The sequence below is a fragment of the Lycium ferocissimum genome, chromosome 1 (assembly GCF_029784015.1).
Source record: "Lycium ferocissimum isolate CSIRO_LF1 chromosome 1, AGI_CSIRO_Lferr_CH_V1, whole genome shotgun sequence".
NCBI lineage: Eukaryota > Viridiplantae > Streptophyta > Magnoliopsida > Solanales > Solanaceae > Lycium > Lycium ferocissimum.
Genome location: NC_081342.1, coordinates 50,884,171 through 50,906,721, shown reverse-complemented (window position 1 = coordinate 50,906,721; position 22,551 = coordinate 50,884,171). Strand labels below are relative to the sequence as shown.

The window sequence follows — 22,551 nt, the reverse complement described above, 5'->3', positions numbered from 1 at the left end:
AGAAACACCGTGTTCGTAAAAGAAAAAGCTAGGCATGCATGGCCTCCGCCCGGAGTGGCATTCACACGCACAGGTTACTCTTTTATCTTATGATACGGTCTATGCTTCCATACAGTTATTACTCTGCACAGGTTACTCTTTTATCCTATGATACGGTCTATGCTTCCATACGAGGCTTATTACTCGCACTTGTGATTACGCTTTCCATAATATGTCTCATGTGTACGAGAATACGCCTTACTATGTTGTTCTTGTTCATGCACTTACATACTCGGTACATTACTCGTCCGACCCCCTCTTCTTCGGGGGTGCGTTTCATGCCGCGCGGTACACCCGGACGGATTAAAGTTAATGTAGATGTTCCGGCTGGGTGGCGAGGCTCCATTTGGCTACGGGTGCTAGCAGTCGGAAGTACACGTGCCGAGGGTTTGACACAATTAGAGACTTTACGACGAGTACGTGGGTTTTAGGAGCTTGATGCGTGCTTTAATGCAAGTTTTATACGCTCACATATTTTATTTGTTTCTAAGCAATGAAGGATATTTATGCCAGCCTTGCTATGTATACTTGACGAAGAGATTTCAAAAAAAAAATTTGTACGTAGAAAGAGTCGTTGGGTTCGCTCGACCCGGTTCACGGGGCCGGGTGCCCATCACACCCTAGTGAGATCGGGGTGTGACAAGTATATATATATATATATATATATATATATATATATATATATATACCCGGCCATATGGCTCGGGGTTTCATAGTAGCCATACATAGGCACATACACATAAAAGCTCATAGGCATCTTTAGCATCATTACTATCGTCGTTCATTATGTCTATCCCTAAAGGATTACTCATCATATAAGGAGCTTAGTACAATCATAACATGTCGAGAATCATGAGCTTGGTAGGTTTTTAGAGATAGAGTCATTGGAGGATATCATAGGCTCATAGAAGAATAGATATTTGGCCAAAGAACCATGCCTTATGAAAGAAGGGTTAGCCTTACATACCTTTCCGTTCAACTATTCTATCACTTGCACGTGTTTTTTTAATGCTCACTTTTCTATCTTCATTAGAGTTATACTATCATTAGAAAATCGATGACTTAGCATACATGACTAGAGCTAGAGAAAATTGGACAGCATCTCCTTTATTTATACGGCTTCCTCTATATCACATATCAACTCCCAAACATCTATAATAACATTCACAACATCATAACAATAGCCTTTATTCACCTACATTATCCTAACAATAGCCTTTATTCACCTACATTATCCTTACTTCTCAATTCACTTCCAATCATCCATATTCATGGTCATAACACACGATTACGTTCATTCATATACAGCCTCTATCCCATGTTCTCAATATCATTTATAACATGATTATAATCACAATACACCAAGAATTATGACTCAATCCAACTATTACTCAAATGTGACACTATTCCCACATTCATGACCCATTTTCTATTTCCTCCTACAATCCAAGTGTTTCAACTTTGAAATACCTTAAACAACAAGGAAAATACCATAAAACTTACCTTAGATGGTGTAGGAATGAACCTTGGGTGGAAACACCTCACTTGGACAAAACCCTAGTTTCTCCTTCACTTGGATTCTTGTCTTGGATGAACTTTAATGGGTTTCTTACACTTAATTCACTTGGTTTGATGAATTTGAACACTACTATCTCTTGAAATCTTATGGGAGAAGTGTAGAGAGATGTTCTAGAGAGAAGGGGTGTGAAAGGGAAATGAAATAAAATTAAACTTGAATCCCTTATTAATAACACAAATCAGTCCCGACCATATTCTACGGACCAACATACGGTCCGTATAAATTATACTGACCGTATGTCTTGCCGTAGATTTGGTCTAGAGAGGGGTGTCATTCTGGGTTGGTTATACGGCTGAACATATGGTCCGTATGTTTTATACGGCCAGTATGTTTGGCCGTATAATGCCCAGTCATTCCGAACTTGTTCTCGTCGACTCGCTTGAGCTCCAATCCTTATGGAACCTTCTTATCACTTGTTTATCACCTTATTAACGATATAAGGGATGTTATAACTCTTCTCCAAAGCATCGTTAAATCATCATTAACTTGCTACTCGTAAATCTCTTTCGATACTTATTGTATGCCTTGCTTTCTCTTGGCAAATGTTCTCGTCTAACATCGAATGTCTTTGAGATCTTACTTAGGGTCATCAATGTCATTCCTTACTTATTGAAACACCGTATACTTCGTGCTCTCGTTAGTCTATTCACTGTGCATCAACGGAAAATTTTTCGAGGTGTAACAAAATGTGGACACAAATCCTCTCCCGAAGCATGGAGGGAATCAAATTCACATGATAGAAAGAGGTGATGAATGGGAAGAGTGCCCTACGATCATTTGTCCAGATATTGAAGGATTGGAGGACACCGTCGCCTTGTCGTCCTTACTAGAACAAAGAGAAGTGTTATCCCTCAAGTACTGATTGATGGAGGGGCTAGGTTGAATATGGGCCCTGTGACGACTTTGAAATAGCTTGGATATGATGTTGGCAAAATCCGCCAGAGTCGAACAAATGTAAAAGCTTACGATGGCGCAACCAGTGATCCAATTGGAGAAATAGATTTGTAGATACAAATAAGTCCTGCAGAGTTCATTATGCAGTTCATTATCATGGATATCAAAATAAGTTATAACTTATTATTGGGACGACCTTGGTTGCACGCCGCTGGGGTTGTGACGTCTTCATTGCATCAATCTTTTAAATTTATCTGGGATGATCAAGAAGTCGTGATTCATGGTAAAGGAAGTATCCACTACTATCCGGACAATTCAATACCGGTCATAGAAAAATTGCCAAGCGATACTGATTTTCACACCATTGAATTAGCTATGTTAGATCGCAGGGGGATGATGAGGATATCCCTATGCCACCAGTCTACAAAATGATTGCCACGACTATGATAAGAAATGGGTTCGAGCCCGGGAAAGGTCTGGAAGGAACTTACAGGGAATTAGAAAACCAGTGACTATCGAAAATGAGAAATATCGATTTGGGGTTAGATACAAGCCATGTGAGGCAGAAGAAGAAGAAGAAGCAGAACATGTACCAAGAGGTCCTGTTAAAATGAGAAAGCCATTATGCCCATTGAGTCACAGTGGCGAAGATCCAGAAGAGGGTTTAAGGACGCTGTTGGGAAGAGAAATGCGCAACCATCATTGAAGAATGCTTTGAAGCACTAGAGATTTGTCATGCTGAGCCAGGAGAAATGTCAAGTGGATGGACTTCTAGCCGTTGTTCACCTTGCGGTAGAAAGAATGCTCACTTTCAGAAAAACGGCGAAAGTCGGCTTTGAGGCCCGGCTTACCACATTTTCATGATTTTATACTCCCTTATTACGTGTTTTTTAATAATGGAAATGGCTCGATGTTCCATTCCGAGTCAGGACCACAGTTTGTATTGCTCTTTTTAAATTTCAATGAAAACACCTCAAAGTTTGCAATAAGACAAAATTATTTTACTTTACCTATATATATATATACATATAGACATATATAAATACATAATGGAGATTGCTTTTATATGATTGATAATTATGTTACTTTGCTTTACAGTAATAACACAGAAGCCACAAATAATGTCATGACATGTTACGAAACAATTAAGAACGATGATAAACAAAGCAAAGATCAAGAAGAAGAGATAATTGAACCAGAAGGGTTGATAGACGTTGCAGAGGAATATAAAAATAAACCAACACCAAACCTAGAGGAACGGAGGCAGTTAATCTAGGAAACAAGGAAATGGTTTGAGAAACCAGGATAAGTGTACATTTGACAGAACCTGAGAAAGAAAGGTATCAAAGTCTATTGAAAGAATATGAAGATGTTTTCGCTTGGTCTGATCGCTGTATTCCATGGTCAGTTATACCAACAAAGGATGGTGCGAGCCTTCGACAAACAAGTGAGAACCAGAATTTTCCAAATAGGGCAACTTGTGCTCAAACGGATATTCCCAAATCAAGAAAAATACAAAGGAAAGTTCGAACCTAACTGACAAGGGCCTTATATGGTACGAAAAGTGTTATCAGGAAGAGCAGTTGTCCTTGCTGAAATGGACGGCCAAGAGTGGCCAAGAGCAATAACTTCAGATGCCATCAAGAAATACTGTGTTTGAGAAAGAAGACGAATTCAGAGATTTGTAGCTTCTATAGTTTATGTTGCTTTTATTGCATTTCCTTTGCTTTTAATTTTGCATTCTTAGAAAAAACCAAACCTAAATTATGTACGAACAACGCGAGGGCCTGATTCCCTATACTTATAAGGGGATACGTAGGCGTTTTTCCCAGCTCAGTCACTTTAATCCAAAAATCCAAAATCATGTATCTCGAACTACGTTATGACCTGATTCCCATTTGGGATACGTAGGCGCTCTTTAAAGTTCGGTCTCACCAATAAATCCTGATATATTTATCCCGAACTACGTTATGACCTGATTCCCATTTGTATACGTAGGCGCTCTCCCAAGCTCGGTCGTTCCAAACAAAATTCTCAATAGACCCTAAGAAACCTCAGAGATGTTTTGGCAAAAGAAAGACAAAGACAACCCCATATGGAAATCGGGACAAAATTTTTCAGAGGACCTCAAAAATGATATACCAGTTCAAAGGAACGAACTGATTAGAACTTCTACACTGGGGCAGAATTTTTGAGAAGGATCTCAAAAATTCCTTCAACGTCGTAAAATCCAGAATCAACAAGTACACTCTTACATTGGGGCAGAATTTTTGAAAGGGTCTCAAAAATTCCTTCGACATAGTAAAATTTGAGTTAGTACAAAGACATGTATAAACTGGGGCAAAATTTTCGAAAGGGATTCAAAAATTTTAACGAAGAGTCAAGATCAAGATAAAGAAGAAATGATAGAAGATTTTGTTCGAAGTAACCAATGTCATGACATTAAAAGGCTGTGTATAAAATATACCATTTTCAAAATTACCATTACTATAGATGTATCGCTTACAAATATATATGTTTTCAAAATCATCGCCCAGAAATCTCCTCTTCGCTAAAAATAAAAGATTTTTCAAAAAAATTGAGCATTCTTTCCTGTCGAAGTGTGAACGGAAGAAGTCCATACGCAGGAAGAGCGGTCGACCCCATAGGGAACTGATAAATTTTTCTGTGGATGCAGGAACAAACATGCATGGACGTTTTACACTAACTTGTTTGCTAAAGATGTTTGAAACAGGGACAACAATAGCAACAACGACAAACAAAATGAAGAAGAAATTTCAAGAAAAACGGCGGCGAAGAAGAGCATACAAAAAGGGTAACGAAATCCTCCCTAAGTAAAATTGTTTTACACTAACAAGTTTGTTCATTTTGCAGAGCACAAAGATTTTTATAAAAGAAAATTTTAAGACTACTAAAAGATATAATCACGATTTACCGAAGTCTGGTCTCCACTAACCCCGGCCTAGACGTCGCATGGCTTGCCTTGATACATTGACTGATTAGATGACTTAAATTTGGTAAGCGCAGTTCTCGCCTGAATCAGGTGACATAATTCTGACATCAAATTTAAGATCGTCGACATGGAATGTCGGCAAAGATGGATTAATTCTAGCCCGAAGGGTGGTTATAGTTTTCATCCTGACAATCCGTGATTTGAAGACAAAGAGTTGATATCGGCATTGTAGTGTCGTATTCACAACGCAAGAGTTTAGTACTTTTGGAAGATGTGAACCCTGTCGACGGGCGGGTATTCTTCCCCAGAGTCAAAAAAGGAGCGTGTCAGTCTTGCCGCTGAGGTAAGCTTCATTCCTCAAAATGACGATTTGGGCAATACGACTTCGTACCGAAGGGGCTGTAGTCGCCGTCCATATATAGCAAAAAATAGGTAGCATAATTCCGAGGTTGATGTCCACAACCGTTGAAATACGAATGTGATTCCTACATCAAGATTTGCGGTCGCTTTTATCTCAAGTTAATGTAATTCTGGTTCAGGGATAGCGGTTGTCATGAAAAAAGGCCCCGCACTTGAGTATGCAGTCGTTAACTTGAATATTCTAACTAAATGTTGTAATTCTGGATACAGAGGTTAGTAGTCATCGTGAAAGGAATATGATACTGCACTCTGGTGTGCAGTCTTCATTTTAGTATTTTTGACTATAAGTGATGTGTTACACCCCATAGTTTCGTACGTGGAAATTTATAAGTATTGGACGTTCTAAGTATGGATATTGGAGTTTCCTTCATGGATGTATGATATTATACGAAGTAATCCTATGGTCATGAAGGTTTACGTTCATATAATAAGCTATGGGAAACTCCGGGACCAAGCAAATCGAAGAAAATAAATTTGTCGAGAATTTGGAAAAAGTTGACAGAATTTTGGACATAATTTTGGGTCAGCTTTGGAGGGATATATCTCCTAGTATATTAAGAGTTTTAAGGTGTTTCAAAATCCTGAAATGAAGTTCGTCGAGTCTAGTTTTCAACGCAACAAACCTCTCATCGATACGATATCGGAGTAGAGAATTATGGATGTTACAAGTTCAGCTGACCGAGCAGAAACGCGTGCTACAGTACTGCTACAGTGACCCCGACCCGAATTTGAACTAATATAAAGGGGCTTGCCCCCTCTTTTTTCATCCAAAACATTTTCCAAACTACTCCAAAATTCTCTAGAATGTTCCCCAACTCTCAAACCCAAATTTCAAGCCTAAATCAACGATAATTCCCGAATTCCGGTTCAGGCAACGTATAGTTGCGAGTATAGAATCATATAGCGACGCGTGTGGTTCAAGTTTAAGGTAAAAAAAGTGAAGATATAGAGATATTATCAGGATTAAGGTATGAATCTCCTATTATTAATGTTTATTTTGGTTTAGTTACGGAGATAAAAGCTTCAAATAGCACGATAATAGTTTTGTTGGTGGAAATATGGGATAAAACCCATATGGGATGTTATGAAGTATTTTGGTGTTGAGAATATTATTATTAATGATGGTATTGATGTTGTTGTTGTCGGTTGCTGAATTACAATTTTGGGCTAGGCATATAAACAGGGGAGATACTGCCGAAATTTCGGCTGATTCTACAAAGATTTATTTGAAGGACTAAGACAAGCATTGAGTAGTTAAAGTTAAGGCGACCAAAAAGGTATGTTAAGGCTCGTCCCTTTCTTTCAAATGCATGATTCCTATGTTACGATTTCATAAATGCTTCCATAACTTCTGTGTTTTCAAAAGGTAGTAGTCTATGATTCCAAGGCATGATTCCCTTCCTGATAACCCGTAAATATTTTCCAAAATGTCCGTATTTTTTCAAAACAAAGGTTTATGATTTTGTAATTAAGCTTTTATGACTACAACGACGGACATGTTTTTATCGTGATGACAATGATGCCAAAGATGAGAATATTTTTATGATGACTATTATGAGAACGATATCATGTTTAAAGGTTCCAAGTTATGATTTCAATGACGATATGAGAATGTTGAGCTATTTCTTGATTTCTCAATTTTATTCATGGATGATGACTATTTTTTTAAAGATTCCAAAGTATATGAATTGACGCCTTATGAGACTTATGACCTTATTCTATGTTTTCTCTTGATGTTATTCTTCATTGATAGTCTCACCTTAAAATAATTGTTCCTTCAAGGTGAGATAGAGCGATGATTATTCCATAATGTAATCGGAGGTTACCGACCTTACATCACTCCGATAGAGACATAACTTTCCTTGGGCTCTCCTGCATGCTGCTTATATGATATATATATATATATATATATATATATATATATATATATATATATATGGGGAATATGGAAAAAAGGGCCAGAGCGTTATATACGCTTAACCACCTGATCAGTTGGTATAATATGATCTCACCCCGGATGCGAGATGCCCGGACGCGGGACATATGTGGTTAAATGGATCGGAGCCGACGCCTCGGCAATATGATATGTTCTATTTTCTATATGTATGAACAAGAAATGCTTTTCAAAATAAAGCTAGCATGCATGGCATCCGCCCTAAGAGCGATCACGTATGTGGTGTTATTCTTTTATCTCACGATATGCTCTATATTTCCATTCAATTGTTCATACTTTACATCCCTTATTATGTTACTATTCGTACCTTACATACTCGGTACATTACTCGTATCCCTTCTTGTGGACGCCGCGTTCATGCCCGCGGGATCGGTAAACGATTCACAGCGGTAGGACCTCCCCTCAGCGGCAGTCGGTACACTCCATTGATCCGGAGCTTCAGTCCTTTTGGTACGCTATTCGGTCACGTACATATATGGGTACGGCGAGCCTTGTCTGTCATTTCTATATATATATATATATATATATATGCGGCCTATTTTGTTGTATATATATGTGTGGTGGAAAATCGGCTCGTTATTCTCGGTGTTTATGTTTATATGTATGTGTTGGCCGTGAGTTCTCGGTACGGTGTCTTTTATGTTGATTGTTCGGGATATACGAGTATGGGCCCAGGATAGTCAGTGAGTAGTAAATGCAAGCATAGGAGTGCTTGGCCAGTAGTGGTCGGGCCCTTGTTACGGCCCATCAGTTTGGGTCGTGACATGATATAGTCCCGAACTAGTATAACGCAGACTTCGTATGAGGATAACGATGCAGTTGACATCAGATTCGCGACAGTCACCGCAGTATGTGAAAATGATATGATCCTAAATTTTCAGGGCTAGCGGATGTCATAAGAAACAAAAATGATCCAGCACTTGGAAACATGGTCTTCATTAATAGCATCCAGCTTACGAAAATAAAAATCGGACTGGGGTGTGAAGGTTTCGCAAGAATGCGGTATAGCCCGACCTAGATCCCAACGGAAGTTATCATTGAAACAAAAATGAAAACATCTGAAAATGATGAGAAAAGAGCCAACTGAAGTATCGGGATTATTATCCAAAGTAGTCAAAATTATTTCCAAAATATATACACACAAAAGCACACACTTACAGGAAAAAAAGAAAGAAGACGGATGAGCGTTCGCCAGGAGCCGGACAAATGACGGAAACTGACAGAGTTAACCCTATAATGTAATTGGCAAAAATGCCGCACAAGTATGATATTTACGATAAAGATAAAAATTTCAAATCACTAACACGCAGGACTCAGCATTTGGAGATGGCTAAAGGCTACCAAGGTGGGAGCAAGAGCCCGACATAAGACATGCGGAGCAAACATGGAACTCTTCTTGGGCAACCGACCAAAAATCGTGTACGAGAGTCAAGCTTTCTACACCAGGATTGAAACATCACTTCAAGCAACTAAACTCTAAAATCTTCCAAAAATCGTCTCCGGTCGGATTTTTACCGGAAATAGTCAAAGGGATTCCCACATAAAAGGATATTCTTTTTCGGGCTATCGAGTCGCAACTACAATTGGCCTGATTCCCGAAACCAGGGATATGTAGGCTACTCAAATTTCAAGGTTGGGCCATATTCCTATGATTATCCCGGGACATCTCGAGATTATTTAAAAATTCCTTATTTTTAGTCCTCTTGGAGTAAGAACTACAAACAGCCTAAATTCTCATGTAACCTGAGATATATAGGAAGCCCAAAGACTGGGGTCTGGCCATACTTTTGAAATTTTGCTCAAAAAGAAAGCTGTAGTTTTTATTATTCAGTAAAAATTAGGTTTGTCAAAATTCGTAGTTCAAGGATGGCCTTGCCATACTCAAACTCTGAAGGAGCAGTTGTTGACACCTAATTTTCACCTCATAAGATGCGTATTTTAATTTTCAAATTTCCCGAGCCAAAGACGGAGTAAGGATGCACTCTTTAAAAATTAAAATTTCGAAAAATCCCAAGAAAATTGCAAAAATGACATTTAATTATTATTTTCTAAAAAAACACTGACAATTTCAAGAAATACGAGTTATTTAATTTCATCCCGCTCCGTCTAGTCTGGGAAAATTGTTAATTTAAATGACGTATGAATTACGGCTCATTTTTTACCACATTTTTTCATATTTAAAATATTGCTCGGAACTATGTCAATATTGATCTTGTTTTAAAGCTAATATTTTAACTTTGGGAGTTTCAATTTTTAATTAGCCTAAATAATTATTGTACTTAGTAATATGTGTATTTATATTGATTAAATTAGAGAGGGGGGGGGGGGGTCTTATGTGTTATTTTTAAAAAATAGAGGGCAAATGTAAAAAAAAAAAAAAGGGGGGGGGGGGGGGTAATAAGTTTGTAAAAACAAACTTCAACCCCATCTCTTATTTCATTTGTTACCCGCACCCGTTACTCTACTGAACTTGGCGATTTGGGGTTTTTCCTCTAGGGTTCCGCCACTGTGGCGATTTCATGGTGATTCCCGATCATTTTTGGTCGGATTTTTTAGGGATTTTAGGCCCAATCACGAGTACTCATGATTTCCAGGTTCACTTTCATTTGAATTTTATTTATTCGTCCCAAATTGAATCATGTTTAAGGATGTTACTCGGATTCTCTCATGTTTATGGTTGCCATGGGTAGGGCCTTGAGCCCTTAGCCAACTTGTGCACCATATGCACTCTATGAGGGAATCTAGGGGAAATTTCCTAGATGGTTCACGGTTTGAGTACAAAATTGTGGATTTTATCTTCATTGTACCATTTAGTACTATTGTACCATTAGAATGGTACAAAATTTTGTTATACTTGTACTATCCTAGTATTTTTAGATTTTATGTGGATTTTAGGGTACAATTAGTTGGTATTGTTTGTTGTCTTATCTAATAAAATTCGAATTTTGAGGATAAGGTACAAAAATTGGGATTTTGGGGGGAAATTTTTAGGTCTAGGTGTCCTTGTTTCATTCCTAGGATCCCCTATAATGGAAAGTCTATAAATAGTAAGTAGAAGGGAGAAGAAAGGGCTGGCCTTTTTTCGGAAATTCAGAATTTATTCTTAACTAAGCAATATATTAGCTATATACTATATACAGTCAAGATAATACTACAAAATTTATAAATATACAATCATTATACACAAAATATATAAGAGGAAAAATATAAAGAAAAGTGATTTCTTTGAAGATCAAAGGGGTTTAGTTGCTTGAAGTTGGAATTTCAATCCCCATTTTGGTCTTTAGGTTGCCCCAATAAGAGGTAACTTTTTATTTCAAACCTTATTCTATTTTTAGTCATGATTATTTACTGTTTAAGCTTGTTTGTTATTCAAAAATGCTATAAATGATTAGCTTAGTCCTATATGTTGCTATACTGTTCTGTTTCTGTTATGCAAGGTTATCAAAATAAGTTAAGGTTTAAATTATGTCACATTAAATAGTTAGTATAACCTGTTAGTTAATAAAATGAGAAGAGTGGTTAAAGAATAGGATTTTGGAAATTCTGAGGTAGAAATGCATAGTCTTTGGTTCAAGGATAAGTTAAATAAGGTGGTGTGGTGGGAATTCTAAGTTGCTAAATCAGTGTTAAGTTTTTTTTTTAATAGTCATAGTTTTTTCAGTTTTGTTGTTTGAAATGGTGATGTTTAGAAACTATTTTAATGAAACAGTAATATGTAGTTACTACTTTAGTAAAGGTGAAGTTACTTTCAAGGTCTGAAAATAATTTTGTGGCTTACCTTAGATTCTGGACTTTATCTTGCTTCAGCTTAGCTAAATATGATTTCTATTAGCTTAAGTCCATTTTTAGAATACTATGCTTGTTTGATATGTTTAAACTGCCTCAAATAAGTAAGCATTTTCCCTTGAAATGAATCATGGAAGTTACTTGTTAAGTTTTGAATGAAGCTCCTTGAAGATTGAATGTCCTGAGTTTGTTTTGTTCGAATGATTGAGATCTGTCACTCCCTTTTGTTGTCAACAATGTTAAAACATGATATATAGTAGGATAAGTGAACCTGCTGACTTGGCCTTTGTGTGACCTAGTGTGTGCTTATCTTAATGTGTCTTTTTGAACTCAGAATAGATTCCTTAAAACTGGCAATCTTTGTGAAAAATTAATTGACTATGTGATTTGAAAAGTGAAAAACCTGCTTTGTAATTTTTTTTTTAGATCAGGCTGAGTTCATTTAGGTGGTGTTTGGGATCATTATAATCCATTTAGGATAGAACTTGCCTCTGAATGTTGCTGTCAACCTTAGCTAATAGCTTGAAACTTTTCGGAACTTGTCTTTTGAAAATTGAACCTGTTATTTGCCAGATATAGGTCTTCGAGACTAAAAGATGTAAAAAATGAATCTGTTTTGACTAGAGAATAGCGAATGTGATTGAATATCATTATAACTTGCAGTTTCTTGCTTATTTTCCTAGTCTGAGAATCTAAAATTAGGTGAAGCCCTCTTCTGTGCCAAGAACTGTTCCTATATGATCCTTGTTAATTGTTGCCTTGCAACTTAGAATAACTATTGAACCTGCAATACTGAATTTTGTCCTATTTTCTTTATTTACTAAGTCAATTAAATAAGTGGAACAGTCAAGAATAAGAACTCTTAGCCTTTTGTGAAACTGATAGTACTAAACTTATTGGATTACCTGCTTTTGCCAAATACTTGCATTAAGCCATTTAGCCTAAAGCTGGTTTAGGATCAGAGTTGGCCTTACATACAAAAATTAGGATATTCTTTGAAGTTATGAATTGCATTTTACTTGGTATTTTCTGCATAAAAGTCAAGAGTACTTCTGTTTGTTTAAAGGATGCATTACATTGATTTTGAAAACTTAAAATTGGCTTGAAAGAAATAGTAGAAACTGTATATGTGTGTGTGTATTGCCTAAACTGTCTGTGTATTTGTTTCTGTCATTTCTCCTTGTTAATTAATTTGAAACACTTAGAATATGTGAACCTGTCTTAAAAGATAAATGACTGAAATGGTAAGAGTAAAGATTGAAACTTGTTACTTGTGTTAAAAATTGATTGCAAAGAAATTTGAAAAAAGGAACTATAAGTTTGAAAATATGAGATGCTTCTTAACCTGTTGATTAACGGGGCTATTCCTCAATCTTACTTAGTATGTTCTTTTGTATGAGACTATGCATTTCCATAATCCTAGTTGGGATTGACATAGTTATTTGATTAGGAAAGACTTATAAGGGCATAATGCAGTTCTTTCTTTTTTCTTCTTTGTTGTGCATTATTGTGCCATTTAGCATAACTGCTAGGTAGGGACTTTGCTTATGAATCACTATTTTTCCCACTTGGCACCTACTTGAAACTGCTTAAAATTGCAAAATGGCTTCACTTAGCCAATTTAGAAGACTGTCTTTGTGAGTTTTGGAACAGCTTGAGACTGAAAAATGCATTTTTGAAAACCTGAAAGATTTGCGTAATGCCAAAATGATTTCTGTTTGACATCAATCTGAATTTGAACTCTAGCTGTACCTTTTGCCTTTCATCATCCCTGAATCCTTTCAAAAACAGGCTAGTTTGAATTGGAAATTTTGTCTGTGGTTGAGTCTGTGGAACCTGCATTTCAACTTTCAAATTGCAAAGTTTATTTTGGAGAACCTTGTCAATTCTGTGAGGTCTCATTTAGGCTAAGTTGATCATGTACTATTTGTAACAATTTGACATAAAATCTGCTCTTTGCATTGTGTTTGGACACTGGTTCTTGTGGCTTGTTTTGGTTTGAGATTGTTTGTTCTTTGCTAAGTGTTTGCTGGAATACTGCTTGTTTTGCTTGCCTGAGTTATTGGCCTTGAATCCATGGCCTTGACTGTTTATATGCTTAATTATTAGCTAAGTTTTGAAGTAGCCTAAACCTAGAAAATTTTGGGCATTTTACGGGAATTGAAATATCCTATGAAGTAGTTTAAATGGGGTGTTTGAGAGGAGTGAATATAGAAGAGTATATAGTGTATATGGGTGGTATGCCCTTCAAGGGGTTTTGCTCTCCATATGAGGGTATATCACATAGTATACCATGTATATTACAATTTGACACTTAGAGAAATTTCATGCCTAGTTGATAATTAGGGGCAGTTGGGCCTGATTAATACTTCAGTCGATATATAGTTGAGACAAATGTCCTTTTGCATAAACTGTCCCTTTCCCCATTTATTTAGTGATTATGGGCTTGGCCCAATTCTATTATAATTTAATTTTTGGCTTTGTAATTTAATTTATGTCCTTAAGTCAAATACTAATGCAATGTATACCTATTTTATTTGTAAATCCCCTATCCGTTGGTGGGTTCAACGAGGCCCACTAACTTTTCTAGATCGAGTTGACCTTAACCATGGAAGGACTAAGCATTTGGAGCATATTTGGAGCGGACATATTTTTTATACGCATTTTTCTATTGGGCTTGGTAGGCCCAACTCCCTATCTCTTATTACTTATTTGTCAAAATTGATGAAAAATGTGCTTTATTGGAACCTTTAAAAATTGTCACGTATTAGAATCGTCAAAAAACCATTTTTTAAATACAAAACTGATTTTTGACAAATACTAGCATGCAAAAACATTTTTGAGACTAAAATTGCTACTTATGAATAAAAATGGACATTTCCTTTAAATGAAAACATGGTTTTTGGACAAAAATGACTTGACAGATTTTATGGAAATTTTAGACAAATTGGGACCGTACCTATGGACAATTTGAACAAAATGGACTCAAAATATTTTGGACTAATTTGGACTAAAAGTACTAAAATCTAAAAATCTAAAATATGGATAATAATAGTATGCCAAAATGATTTTATAAAACTTAAATTAAAAACCTTTTTCTAAACTCGGGTGGGCTTCGGTAGTGTTCTACTTAGTTTAATGCCTTCGGGTTTTAACCTAGATATTCTAGTCCAAAACCCAAAACACCCAATTTTGGGCAAAACTCTACCATTTTTATTTCTTGAAAATGAGTATTTTTTGCATAAATGACCAACCTTCATTTGCGGAAATATAAAACAAAAGCAGTTTTTATCAAAAACAATTTATATCTACAAGGCATACTATTAGAACCCATAGGTCAACCGTATTTTATGGATCCTTAATACCGGGGTGCCTAACACCTTCCCCGGGGGATCACTAGAACTCTTACCTAGGGTTTGGTATAGATTGGTTTCTTTTAAAACGTAGCCGTTTTAAATGAATCCTTTTGAACTGATTTTCCTAACTTATCTATAAGTTAGGTGGCAACTCTAAAACGATGTCCATTTAGAGCACCAACCACTTAGAAATATATTTTTTACTTTTTCCCGGTACAATTGACAACTGTACTTCCTCGAGACACTTTCCTTTTTAAATGAGGCAAGTGCAAATCCGAATCGGATAAAATAGAACCGCTACAGATAATATTATAGCTGGATGGCTGAGACCCGATATGATCTGGGATCTGGTATTCCAGGTGGGTATATGGACCTCATGAGTCCCCCATGGGTCACGTGAAACCTACTGCAAGAGCGTGTGTATACCGGTGCATATGGCCATGGCATTGCATACCATTCACCTACATTGCGTGCATTCTTTCCATCTCATACTACTTATGCTTGTCTGACTTGATTTCATGCCATATGTGCGTTTGAGGATATAAATATGGGATCTTTATGCTAATACTTGACATAATTGATATAAAGCTAGGAACTTTACACTTACTCTTGACTTGTAACAATGAAAAGGTTGAACTTTCATGGTTATTCTAAAGGGGAATGGACTTCTAGATCCGATTAAAACGTGAGACTCTTATCTACTTATTGTATGCTTATAAACTGTGAACTTGAGACTAACTAAGCAAGAAGAGGAGTATCGGAAGTACCAACCCTCGTCATCGCTATAGTTTAGGATCGGTCAACGATGTTGCTGGGTACACGTGCTTCTCGTACTCACTCTACACTTGCTGCACCTTTTGTGTGTAGGTATGGATCCAGGTACGAGTGGAGACTTGTAGATCTTATTAGAGTGCAGGCTTTCTCGGAGTTTTAGGGTGAGCCGATGATGATTCCACGTTGCCAGACTCCTTCTTATATTTCTTTACTTCAGACAGTATTATGTATTATCCAGCTTTGTATTCAGATTAGTAGCTCTGTACTTGTGACTTTCAGGTTTTGGGGAGTGAGTTCAGACCTAGCCCTATTTTCTATCTACGTATTATTATGACCTAAGTACCTTGGGCTGTTTTGACTTTACTTCCGCATTTACTTTATGTTATCTTGACTTGTATGATTTGGGGTTTCGCCTAAGGGTTGGGTAGGGAGTCCTCACAGCACAAATGGAATTTTGGATCGTTACAATAACCCTAGGATATCATGTCCCCTTGAACTCTCCTCGTTTTCGTTATTTGGTATTTTATACTATCGTTGTAATATTAGTTAAATTTACTCACTTCCTAGAATCACTTCAATAGATAAGCCATAATAGTTTGGTTTAGTAAATAGTTGATCACAAATCCTCATTTGGAATAGTAGTCTACTTATCACTTTATGATTTGTCAATCACGTATGCTTGCGTGTACATTGGAATCGATCAAGAATCAATAAAATAATATTTTGCATACAATTATCATCTTCTTCACTTCTAATGACACCTCTTCTGCTGAACTAGATGTGTAGTAATTGAATTGTGTAATGAGAAGCCATATCATATTGTATTATAGAATTAATCATAGTTATCCTGGATATATTAAAGATACAATATTAGTAAAGAGAGAAAATGGTATGTAAAACCATGTCTATATTTGTAAAACTCAGATATGGTTCAATAATACACTCATTTATATTGAAGCCAAATCATATAAGGTACAGATAAATAGTCACGACAATCTTTTATTTTATTTGTAATAAGATACAATAAAAATGAGGCCTCAGAAGCTCTCGACTTAAGAAGAAACTTTTTGAGCCAAAGCGCAGATAGTTTGGCATATCTTTTTAAATTACCCTTAGAATCAATAAAATTAATCCCAAATCTTTGTGTGTAACCTGAATTCCATTCAAATTATCCAACAACGACCATGCAAAGTAGCCCTTAACAACCAAACCATCCCTGTTACAAACAATCGTAAAATATTAGCATAACATTTTAGTATAAAATTATTTTTCCCGACTCCCGTTTACAATTGATGAAAAAGAGAAATGAATTTTCTATGAAAATCTAAGTTTAAATAACATTAAGTACTAACCATGCATACATTTGATACAGAAAGTATCAAATTCCAAATCTGACCATATAATTTCTTTCTTCGTGAAATATCTAAAAATTCTTTTTTGTGAGAGGAATTAGGCAAAGGGTGCACTCACTTAAAGGCAGCATTAAGGGCCAAGAGATGACGACGGTAGAAATCTGCCCGTTGAAAATCATTCTCTCCTTGCTGAACCTTTGTAACATTAGCATCACTCATTCCTTATCACAAACCAAAACATTTGTTTACATTTGAGAAGACAAATTAAGGAAATCCAATTCAAATAATCGCATAAGAGACTTTTAATGGTTAATTCTACTTTACAGTTTACATACCATTTTATAAATTGTGGGATTTATGTAGTTTTTCTTCGTGTAGAGCAGTAACTAGTGAAGACCCTCTGGGACAACGAAAAAAATGCTCGAGCCCGTGTATAGTTAAACAAAAAAACAAAAAAACAAAAAAAAATGAGAAAACGCAAGAGTGAAGATAAAATTCGCATGGGAAGAATAAGGTGTCGTTTACCGGTTCACCGATGAGTTTTCCGTTTTTTTCAGCTGCAAAATCTAATGATTAAAAGAGAGAATAAAATTAGAAGAAGAATAAGCTTAGAGAGAATAAATTTAGAAGAAGAATAAGCTTACATATATGGGGAAAAATATACTAAAAGATTAAGAAGGATATTCATTCACTATTTTAGGTCATGACATTTTTAGGACTTAGTTGTCTCATTTACTCGAGAATGTCTTGAATAACTAATTTTCACTTTATATGGGGAATCCATATTGGATGCATAACTTGAAGTGTAGTAATCTAGTCCCAAGAAATCATAGGAACCTTTCACCATCTCGGCTTGCTCTGTTGGGGATTTTGGTGAGCGATCTCCCACAAGTCTACACATATTTTTTGGATAGTCACCATAAGTTAACGGATCTATATACCTACAAAAAGAATACAATATAATAGATATTGAATACTTTTAGAAATAACTTAAGTAAACATATTTGAGAGGTTAAAAAGTGTACTAACCATCCAGACATGAAGTCTATGGCTCGTTTAGCAGCTTCTGCATCTTGTTTAGTCTTAGAGTACGCTTCAAACCAATTAGACACCAACACAATGCCTATCTCACCCTTTTGTGATGACTGTATCATATATTTATCAAATGTAAATTGATTTTAAAGGTTGCAAGCATTTGTTTGCAAGAAGTTTTCAAAATGTTTCTTTCACATTCTAGGGATGACTTCAATTCATAATTATATGTGTTTACCCTTAAAATGGATAACAATTAAATTTGTACGCGGTTTAAATGATATGCAGTTTAATTTAATACGAATGATTATAAAGCAATAAATAATAGTGCAAAAGAGAGTTAGATCAATCAAACCACGATAAAACAACGATTTGTCCTAGGGAACAATCGATCAGTTGGCTTAAGTCCTCGGAATCGAGCTCGTGTTACAGTAGTCAATGAATGAACAATTGCATAATTCTTAGAGAGATTGATAAACACTTGGAATCAGATTATATTGCTTAGTATGTTTTGTCCGTCTAAAAGAACCCGCCCAAAGTAAAAGGGGTCCTCTCTTATATATAGAGAGTCTAACCCTAGTACAAGTCTAAATAAGGTATAAAATCTTCTGTAACTGACAAGCGAAATCGGCGCCGCCATATCCTACTGATGGCGGATATTTAGGACCCTCATTTATCATCGTTAACCGCCTTCTCGTCCTATCTTGATTTTCATTTCCAACCGAACTCAGTGACCCGGGATCAGATGTATTCGGTCTTGCTACGATCCAATGCTTGACCTTGACCCCGATTGGGATTCGTCCGATCCAGTAATGACCATCGTGATCTTAAATTTCTTGTCAGGAACCGAGGATACCCTTGCCCTCGGTTTTCCCCGTATACAGATAGTCCCTACATTTTTTGGCGGGAAGTATTAGCTTAGGGAAATGGATCCAAATAAAGCCGAGTAGGCCGTACCTAGCTGCCTTGGAAAGACATTCCTATCAAATCCATGCACTCTGATCAATGTTAGCTCATAATTACTACAACCGCCTAATCAGTCTCGAGAATCCGCCCCTTGTCAGAACTCTTAAATCCTTCAAAACTTTTTGTCCTTTCCATTATATAAAGCCCACATGCTTCCTTCTTGTCATGCACTTTGAACCTAAACCCTAAACCTCATCTTTTAAAAAACCTTTGCTTGTAACTGCCAAGTTCTATGTTCTCTCCTGAGTCTTGAACCTTTCTTAAACCATTATTTTTCTCCGCTTGACACTACGCTTTCTTCTTGGTCATGACTTCTCTACTGTTGCTAACGCAAAGTGCGGACCATTCTTCGTCGCCGCCACATTCACCGCCCTTGTCAGCGATAGGAGCGACCAACCCTGAGGAGGAGTTGGAGATCCTTACGGCGGACATTCTTCCTGCCGGTTTCAAATACGCGAACGATTATAACATATCTACCTAGATTCTGTGGAGAAATTCGAATCCTTTATCGACAACGCCACCATCCCTGTAGTTCGAAATAATTGTAACCTCGGTGCAAATGTCGACGTCCGCCCTGTTGAAAGTGGGGTAAGGATCAATCATCATGTTGTTGGTTATTCGATGGTCTACACCTACCCCTTTGCTATCGGGTTTTCTCTTCCCATTCCCCAAGTGATTTAGGACTTCTGTCGTCTATACCGCGTTTGTATTGGCCAAATTGCTCCTCAGATTTGGAGGCTCGTGTACTGCCTCAAAATTTTAGCCAACATAGCTGGGGTTTCTCTTACCCTCGACCACCTGATCCACATTTATGTACCCCGGGTAATCCTAGGAGGTATAGTTCATTTACTCCCCTGCGGAACACGAGGTCTCATAGATTCGGAAGATGATTATAATAGAGGATGGCTACATCGGTTCGTGATGATTCGCACGGACCAACTCCACCATTCCCTGTCCATAGACTTCCCAGAAACGTGGAATCCCACCCCGAATCCGGTCGAACCTGAGCTTGTAATCACTATCTTCGAATGGGTAGTTACACTTTTAGGCGCCTCTCGTGACGTGGGCCGTTCTTGGAGGAGCATGGCACCCAAAGGGTGTAAAGAAAAGAACCATGGTAATGTTTACTCTATTCGTGGAATTCCTTAGTCTGTTTTTCCGTCCTACATTCTAACTTCGACTCTTCGATTTTCAGGGCTCCTGACGAAAAGGTCTACAAAAGGAAAAAACATCATTGTAGAGGATGTCGGGGATATCGAGGGAAGAAAGAATACGGCTGCGTCTAGATGGAGAGTCCCTACAAGAACTTCAACCGTTCCCTCAGGGATAGGCTCTCGGGTCAGATCGCACCGTCCCTTGCAGACTCGAGGGGAAATTCCTCGTGATGGGCCACCCTCGATGATCGTTCTTGACGAGGAGGATCTAGCAGAATAAAAAAGTCCTGGTTTGACAAATCCCGAGGATAATCCCTATGCCATTTAGCTGATGTTTAATATTGTACAAGTACACGAGGGTATAGATTGAAGTTCTCAACCTTCAGTTCACTATGCCGGTTCAGAATTCTTTTCTGTTTCTAGTTTAGGATCATGGGTTAGGCCTTTTCATTTTGTGGAACTGATGTAATCGAGGAAATCGGACATGCGTTATATAAAGAAAGTTAGTAGAACTTGTGGATTGGCTTTTTACCAGCTTTTATCGAGTGTAGTTGGCTTTTACCCTCCATTTGAACTTTTCTTTTTGTTCATGCTTCTGTTATGTCGAACTTAAGTATACCTTATCCTGTAAGTTTCGCAATAACGCGGGAAAAGTCAAAATGTCTTATCAACCGTCACATCCGTCTGATTTCGGCCATGTGTGGCCTCATTATTGGCTGAACCGTCGGTTATCTGATAAATGCATTTTCGTCATTACTTCGGCCTCCGGTACTATTGATCTGATTCGGTTCCTTCCTCTATAAGCTTCATGCCAGTTTGATAAGTCCAAACATCGCATCAGTCACATCATTCTGACACCGGACACGCGTCAAACCCTGATAGGCTACCTCGACGGTTACAGAATGTGAACCGTCTTGGTTCCACTGTTTAAAAGTTTAAAATTTTCACTTCCATTTTTTTACTATTGATCTCAAGCTCTTCCAATTTACCGTCGTTTTTCTACCCACTCCCAAAACCTTCAAGTCTTCATACCTTCATACATTCATTCTCCTCGCCCAGATCTTCTTCTTATAATCATCAAGTCTTCCCCAGATCTTCATATCTTCATCTCCCAATTTTTAATCCTTGTTATTTTTAGAAAAATGGCGAAGACTTCAAAAACCAATCCCCAAGATGTTGCTACGGCCTCCCATACCGAGGGATCTTCCTCAACTGCTAAACTGGAGTACGCCCATGTTGAATTTTATCTCCAGCACCTACTCATCGGACAACGACTTTAAAGTCGAAAAACCCTCGACGCAAGGAGATCGGGGTGAAGAAGCGTGGAAATATCTTTGCACCATTACCCCGGACAAACTCAAAAGGGTCCGGGAAGATTGCGACTGGAAAGGGAAAGACATTGTCATTTCCGGCCTTTGCGAGGATATCACGACGTATGTGAAAGGGTATCTAAGTGTTTACACTTATCCTTTCAAGTTTGGCCCCCTCAATTCAGTGATCGTAGAATTTTGCAAGAGGTACGACCTCTGCCTCGACCAGATTCACCCTTCCTTTTGGAGAATTGTAACACTTCTCCGTTACTTTACGATCAAGGCGAGACCCTTCACCGTCAACCATCTCCTTCGATTATACAATCACCGAGTGGTCCGGGGTGGATTAATAAAGCTCACTCGATGAGTTAAGAAGGCCCCTTTTTCGTGCATCGATGAGGATAGGGATCGAGCATGGTAGAGCAGGTTCGTCCATGTGAGGATTGACGACCTCATCCCCTCCGATTAGCTTTCATTTCCCGAGAAGTGGAACCCAAAGCGTAAGTGCATCTTCCCTCAAGTAAATGAAAATCTTTCTGGTACCGTACTCTTAAGACCGTAAATTCGCTTTTATTTGCAGTCACTCCTCAAGTTCTAAATGCTATTCCAAAATGGAACCTTTGGATCGAGAGCATATATAGCTAGCTCCCTTATGCCGAGCGAAATTGACGGCTACTTTCAAAAAATAGATGGGGGGCACTTCATCACGGTGAGTACATTAGGCCAATATTTTCCTTATTTTCTTGCTCAATGCGTCGGTACTAACCGGGCCCCCTTTTTTCTTTTATTTTGCTGGCCTATCAAAGATCACCATACTTCGAAGAAGCGCCGACGGTGCGCCGGGCTCGTCTTCGAGGGCGAAGCTACCACGGAGGAGGAAGAAACTCGTTAAGATAAAAAGACGATCTCTGATCCTTCAGGTGATCTGTTTGAGGGCAAGAAAAGGAGGATAGTGATCAAGATCAAAAGGAGCGCCTTT

The 22,551-nt window shown here is 37.6% G+C and overlaps 1 protein-coding gene across 1 annotated transcript in view; it reads right to left on the bottom strand.

Moving 5' to 3' along the window:
- Positions 1 to 17,822: 17,822 nt before the first annotated feature.
- The window catches only part of LOC132065013 (beta-glucosidase 12-like), a 14,707-nt gene continuing 9,978 nt past the window's right edge, over positions 17,823 to 22,551 (bottom strand). The window contains exons 5-6 of the mRNA XM_059458229.1: positions 18,140 to 18,255; positions 17,823 to 18,051 (exon numbers count right to left, since the gene is read on the bottom strand). Of these exons, the coding sequence (XP_059314212.1) occupies positions 17,823 to 18,051; positions 18,140 to 18,255 (345 nt within the window). The remainder of the gene's footprint in view (positions 18,052 to 18,139; positions 18,256 to 22,551) is intronic.